This window comes from Nannobrachium achirus (assembly GCF_963921795.1).
Source record: "Nannobrachium achirus genome assembly, chromosome: 21".
In the NCBI taxonomy this organism is placed as follows: domain Eukaryota; kingdom Metazoa; phylum Chordata; class Actinopteri; order Myctophiformes; family Myctophidae; genus Nannobrachium; species Nannobrachium achirus.
In genome coordinates, this window is record NC_137828.1 from 29,597,496 (window position 1) to 29,604,454 (window position 6,959).

The following is a 6,959-nucleotide window of genomic DNA, read 5'->3' on the forward strand; positions in this document are numbered from 1 at the left end:
CAAGGTGCGTGCGTTTTATTTCATTACAAAGATAATGTATTTTACAGAGTGGTTGGGGTGCTGAGAGTTTCCCTCCACGGAGAATAGACTTTCAACTACGCAAAACTTTACCTTTGGTTAGGTGAGTAGTCAAGTAGTTTAGTTTATTTTGACTGAAGTTGAGCCCTCGTAGGGTCTGTGAAATCCTCGTCGGACCAGACAGACAGTAGGGCAGTATTAGCACAGAAATAAAAAGCTAGATCAAAGAGATTCTATAATAAGAGGCGGTGTGGGTCAAATATCTGCGCGGTCTGCCTTTTCTGCTCGCTTCCGGCGCTCTGCTGAAAAACAGCAGACCTACAAGCTCAAAACGCATAGCAAGCGCAACGCTTTGTGGGCTTGTAGATCGGCTGTTTTCGCCACCCAACACAGCCACCGGTGCTCAGTAGTTTTTAGAATACTACAGCTACATGGATTATTAATTCTTATTGAACACAGGAAAATAACACGTTTCTTTAAGAATATTTATAATTAGAAGAAACTATTTACTATATTAATAATATAGTAAGTAAGTGTATTTTAATATAGTAATAATAATAATATAGTAAATAGTTTCTATATTAATAATATAGTGAATAGTTTCTTTTAATAATAAATATCAGCGGTGAGAGACACCCCGTGACCCCGGTGGTCAGCGGCGAGACCTCCGCCGCTGACCACGGAGCCGCTGAGGCGAGGTGACCATCGGGTCTCCCGGTGGAGGGTCGACGGACTAGCCGTGAGTCAGCAGCGCTGCGGGGGTCTCTCGCCGCCGACCACGAACGGGAGCGGCCCCGGTGGTCAGCGGCGAGACCCCCGCCACTGACCACAGAGCCACTGACCCCCGCACCACTCACGGACCTCCGCTGGAGGTCCGTGAGAGGTGCGGGGGTCAGCGGCTCCGTGGTCGGCAGCGAGAGGTGACCATCGGGTCTCCCGGTGGAGGGTCGACGCATCCCTGCACGGTAGCCGTGAGTCAGCCGCCCTGCGGGGGTCTCTCGCCGCGGGAGCGGCCCCGGTGGTCAGCGGCGAGACCCCCGCTGCTGACCACAGAGCCACTGACCCCCGCACCTCCGCTGGAGGTCCGTGAGAGGTGCGGGGGTCAGCGGCGAGAGACCCCCGCAGGGCGGCTACTCACGGCCAACGGGAGACCACCACTCACGGTCAGTCACGGACCTCGCCCCGTGGTCTGCGGTGAGAAACCCCCGCAGGACGGCTGACTCACACTGAGGTTTCTCGCAGACCACCGGTCCTCAGGGGGGTACCTCAGTACTGTTATTTATTATTAAAAGTTACTTGGAATTTTCCGCAATAAGAATTAATGCTGTTATTTATTATTAAAGGCAATAAGAATGAATGCAGTAGCCTACTGTTAATTATTATTAAAAGTTACTTTGGGGGATGTTGTTAGTCCTTGTTCAATAAAGGTTTGAAGAGGAAAAGCCAATCACAACATCATATTGTGTGCCGTAAGTTGCAACCGCCGGATGTAGAGTAGATATGGCAGACGTGCACATCTTGTCCTGACAGCGGCACTCCCTATCTATACATCCCATTACAGCACCAGCATTCTGAATACTGAGTCGAGCAACTTAAGCCTTTAACATTGAGGTGCCCACTTCTTCCTTGGTGCCCAGTCTTCCTGTATCAGCTGACGTGACAGAGCAGCATATGCGACCTGCGTCACTACCGGCTCTCTCTTTTCAGCCCTTCGCTCAACATGTCGCCGGTATGTACAGATAGCTCCTCATTTTAGTTAGGCTCATATTGACAATTGGAGATAGTTTTGGGGAGCATAATACACAATTGTGTACTCATAATAACCTTGCCCCTACCAACGTTGCTTCGCACTGCGTGCAGTGCACTGTTTTGGTCGTGACTCGGGGAATAAACGGTGCTACATGTTAGCATTAGCCGCTAACTGTTAACACGTGTTGCTTTCATTCATTGCATTAGGTGAATTTTCAGTAAACTTGAAAGTTGGGTAATCAGTGATGGATAAAGTACTCAAATGTAGACCTATCAATATTGCCATTTAGAAATACTGTTACAGGTAAAAGTCCAGAATTCAAAATGTACTTGAGTAAAAGTACAAAAGTAGGCTATTTGTTTCACAGCGTACTTAAAGTAGGCCTACTCAAAGTACAATGTTTGGATCTGAGATGTAGTGTAGCAGAAGTAATTTAAACGTATTGAAATTTAGAAATGCTCAAGTAAAGTACAAATACCTAAAATTGTAGTTAAGTAAATGTACAACACCACTGGCTCCATAGCTCAGGGGTTAGAGCACTGGTCTCGTAAACCAGGGGTCGTGAGTTCAATTCTCACTGGGGCCTCAGCCAAACTCTTAGTGGTTCCTGTGTAAATAAGCCGTAAAGCTTACTAGGATCTCCTTTAAGTTTTAGTTGACTTTGTACCAGTGATTTGTACTTGACATGAAACTAGGGTGACCATATTTTCAGCCGCTCAAACCGGGACACGAACCACTGTTGCCTAAAACCGGGACCCTAAAAGCAATGCGCAACCCTAAAAGCAATGCGCACGTTACCGCGCTCGCGCGTGACCATTCTCTAACGTTCGTGCACGCGCACATACACACCACAGGGTTGCATACAGGCAGTGCGTGATTGTCAAACAACCTCAGCATTGAATTCAGACACGCGATGAATTTGTTCTTGTTTTATGATTGTTTAGGTGAGCATGTTTTCATGAAAAGAACATGATAAATGTCTATGCAACCACTGAAAACGGCTACTATTATCTTTTTTTTAATATTATACTTTATTAAAGTCAGTCAACATGTAACATATCTTCCAAACAACAATTTCACTGTCATTGTTCATGTTTTTCTTTTACTAAAGAAGCTAGCTACTATTATCTTAATTCTGGGAAAAACCGAGACAATTTTGAAGTGAATGTTGAAAACCGGGACATATTAGTGTTTTAGAGATATTTGTCGGGACACCGGGACACGCAGCTTGAAAACGGGACAGTCCCGGGTAAACCGGGACGTCTGGTCACCCTACATGAAACTGTACTTTTTTTCTATTGCAAACTGCTAATACACTCTTCAATCAAACTGGTTATTACTCTTCCAGCATAATATTTGAACTGCTGTGTTTTTATTTTTATATAATCTTATTCTTAGATTAAAGTGAAGAAACCCATCGTTAAGAGTAAGAAGTCCAAAAAGGGAGCAGGATGGAGGTTCACCCTGGACCTGACTCACCCAGTAGAGGACGGCATTCTGGACTCCGGCAACTTTGTAAGTTTCTGAAAGTACTTTGTATGTAAGTATTGTAAGTCACTTTAGAGATGGGACGATGTAGAGATGGGACGATAAGCGATATTATAATTTATCGTGATAAAAAACACTCAGGATAATCGTATTGTGGAAATTGAATATGTCGTGATATGGTCCTCCGTCATGCACTGGGATCAATTCACCTTTTGTTTGCCGAGCTGGATATCTGGTATTACGTTCTAATTTAGAACCTCTATAATTGGTAAAATGTACTTATAATATACATACTTAATACTTTTTTTTTTTACTCTATCAAATGTCTTTGCCAAAAAATAGCCGATCTAAGCTCACAACACGTTTTGAGCTTGTAGATCTGCTATTTTTTGGCAAATGTTCCATCCCAGGATAATGGTTTTGATTATCGCGATATCTTAAATCGTGATTTCTTTTGTCACAATAATTGTGATATGAAATGTTCATATCCTCCCATCCCTACTTGTAGGTGGAAACTTTTATTTAGAGAGTCTCTCTCTCTCTCTCTCTCTCTCTCTCTCTCTCTCTCTCTCTCTCTCTCTCTCTCTCTCTGCTTCTCTCTCTCTGCCTCTCTCTCACACATATATTCAGCCAACAAGTTGAAGTTTGCAATTGTCATAGTTGGAGAGTGAGTGGCTAATCCTGTGTATGGACTAGGGTTCCCTTCCCTAGGTCGAAACAAACACTAGGGTTCTCTTCCCTAGTGTGTCACTGTGCTTCTGTTCAATAGGAAACCTTCCTCAATGAGAGGATAAAGGTCAACGGGAAGACGGGGAATCTGACTAATGTGGTCCAGATCAGCCGTGTCAAGAACAAGATCAATGTCACGTCTGAGAAGCAGTTCTCCAAGAGGTGAGTTGAGCTTGATCAGTATTCTGTATACTTTTATTGAGTCATAGGCTTAGTGGTAGAGCAACCTAAAGCAAGCGTAACAGGATGATGTTATGCAAAGACTGATGATCGGATTTAACAGTATTGGCATTTATGGTGACAATTAAAAAGACAGAACGTGTAACAGACTTCTGACTAACTCTTCATTGTAGTTGGGTTTAACGTGAAAATGTTTTCTACTTTAATTATGTCTACACTAATATGTAGGGTTGTGCCTGTGGCTTGAGATTTGGATTTGACCTTTAGTGTGCATTTTTCCCCAAAAAGACTGGGGAATCACTGGTATCTACTTTTCCTCTATACCAGTTTCTCTCAAATGCTTATTGAGAAGAACAGCAAGAGCTTCAGATTTCACACTCTTAACTCCCTCCAATTTAGTGACTTAATTTGTAGACTGACGTTCCATACAACGCATGCATGCAGATTTTGTATTTTTACTGGGAAGTCACCCTAATGCCCTTTGTGAACTTGAACCACAAATACATACTCCATTAGACGACTTCCTCTTGTGCCTGTAATAGAAAATGTAATCCCATCTCTCGTTTTTGTTGTTATCGTCAATGCAGGTACCTGAAATACCTGACCAAGAAGTACCTGAAGAAGAATAACCTCCGTGACTGGCTGAGGGTGGTGGCGTCCGACAAAGAGTCATACGAGCTACGCTACTTCCAGATCAGTCAGGATGATGATGATGAAGGGTCGGATGCAGACGAGTGAAGGGCGCATGTTGACGGCTAAACACTACTAGGTTTAGCGTAGTAGTTGGTTAAAGAATATTGTCTGCGAATGTCAGAATGGACTGCTAAAGCGCCACTACATAAAAAAAAAACTCCAATGTGACACTGACAGAGAATAAAGAAATACCATTTAATTTGACTGAATGTTTTATTTACTGTCAAATTATTTACTAATGATAAATGTACATCTGCAGGACCAGCCTGCGAGGGAGCCACAAAGTTTAATTTTATTTCTTTTTTGTATATATTGGGGTACGTTCACACCAAAGTATGGTTGCCATATGGAGCGGATCTTTTGAGAAACAGGATTTTTCCAAACACCTGCTCCATTCCCATTGAAATGCATTGGCAGAATCCACTTATCAGCAGGGAAGATTCTTTGGTGTGACCTTTACCCTTATGCGTTATTTCTTGGGTGAGATTTGCAAAGGTCTTGGGGAAAAATTAACCCAATATACCATTTCGATTTGTGTATGAAAATGAAATATTGTATTGTTCACATTCAGTAACTATAAGCTTGCAGAACAACAGCTGTTCTTATTCACTTTTTGATGGAACTATTGGCAGCATTTTATCAAAAGATAATGGTTGGCAAAGCTTTACTGTTTTCTTTGGGTATGTTTTCAGCACACCTCCATGGTACTGAATAAGGCCATTGCTGACCACCAGTGAGTTGGCACCTCCACAGAGTGAAGTTCTAGTTGAACTACTGTGCCTGGCTGATTGTGATTGTAGGTAATGTTTCATAACCACCTCATGTCTGCTGAGTATTTTTTAGACCTAATCCTAGACAAACCTCCACAGTCAGGAGAGATTCTGAAGAGCTTGAACTAGAGCCAAAACCTGTAGCCATTGCATATAGCCTACATTATGCGATCTGTATGAAATTACTTCACTATTGTTAATGTCTGCAGTTTCTGTTGAATGTTATGTTATGAACCATGTGTTCCTCTGGTATGGTATTTAGCCTATTATGTTGTCTCTGCATTAGCATCACCAAAATAACATCAATAGTTGGTATTGGGTCTATCATTCTGATTTGCATTTGTGTAAAATCTGAAATGTCAACGATGAAAACTGATATAGTTACAGAAACATGTTCTAAGACCACTAGATGGTGCTGACGCCTAATTTATCTCCAAGGCAGAAACAAATCAAAGATTGGGTTTCACAAGATATAGTAAAAAAAAAAAGGGAAAATCTTGAAAAGAGCAAAAAGATGATAAATTATATAAGCAGGTATTTGGAATGTTGTGGAGAGGTCTTAGATCAGCGTCCAGCTTGCCCTCTTCTGAAATAATGATGTCCAGTGTTCTTGTTTTTCCCCTCAATTGTGTGTGTGTGCGCGTGTGCAGGTGTATACTTTTCTTTTCCCCCCTGCCTTAAGTGTGTGTGTGTGTGTGTGTGAGAGAGAGAGAGCGAAGTCCTGCACTTCACTTGAGGAACATCCTCTTAAAGGTGGATGCTATGCTCATCCTCACTTTTCACGGTGCTGTTTTCGGAATTAATGCAAATCATTGGAAAGTCCTAAGAAGTACAGAAAGTTTGTGTGCGTGCGTGCCGTGCGTGTGCGCTCTGGTTCTAGCATCTGGTGTGCATAAAGCAGAAAGCTTTAGGAATGCCTCCACCTTACCCTGTTCTGGAAGGATGTAGTTGCTTATGGTTTGGAGTGGGCTTGTCTTTTCTTTTTACCTTTTGGTCTGCCTGCCTGTTACTCTCATCCATGTTCTTAGATAACCTCTACACATAAAAGAGAAACTTAACATCTGCTCATTACCATCTTGTCATTAATATATAACGCTCAAATATAATCAACAATTAATCAATAATGACAACGGTTAGTTGCAGCCCTATGTCTCATTCATCTGTCTTGAGTCATGTCAGCACTGTGAGTGTGCAAACGTGCATTCATACCCATGTGTCTTCGTCTGCTTTGCATTTGTTATTCCAGGTTGGTAATCTGACCTCTTGTATCACATTACCTCCAGATTACAACAATACAAGACAGAGACACTACTAACCACCACCCTAAAAAA

General features: G+C 42.4%; 1 protein-coding gene across 1 annotated transcript; it reads left to right on the forward strand.

Annotated features, from left to right (window-relative positions):
- The first annotated feature begins 1,594 nt into the window (after positions 1-1,594).
- Positions 1,595-5,057, forward strand: rpl22l1 (ribosomal protein L22-like 1). Its single transcript, XM_080752295.1, has 4 exons — positions 1,595-1,747; positions 3,167-3,283; positions 4,026-4,147; positions 4,753-5,057. Exons 1-4 carry the CDS (start codon positions 1,739-1,741, stop codon positions 4,901-4,903), a joined length of 399 nt encoding a protein of 132 aa, XP_080608421.1. The 5' UTR covers positions 1,595-1,738; the 3' UTR covers positions 4,904-5,057.
- Positions 5,058-6,959: the final 1,902 nt, after the last annotated feature.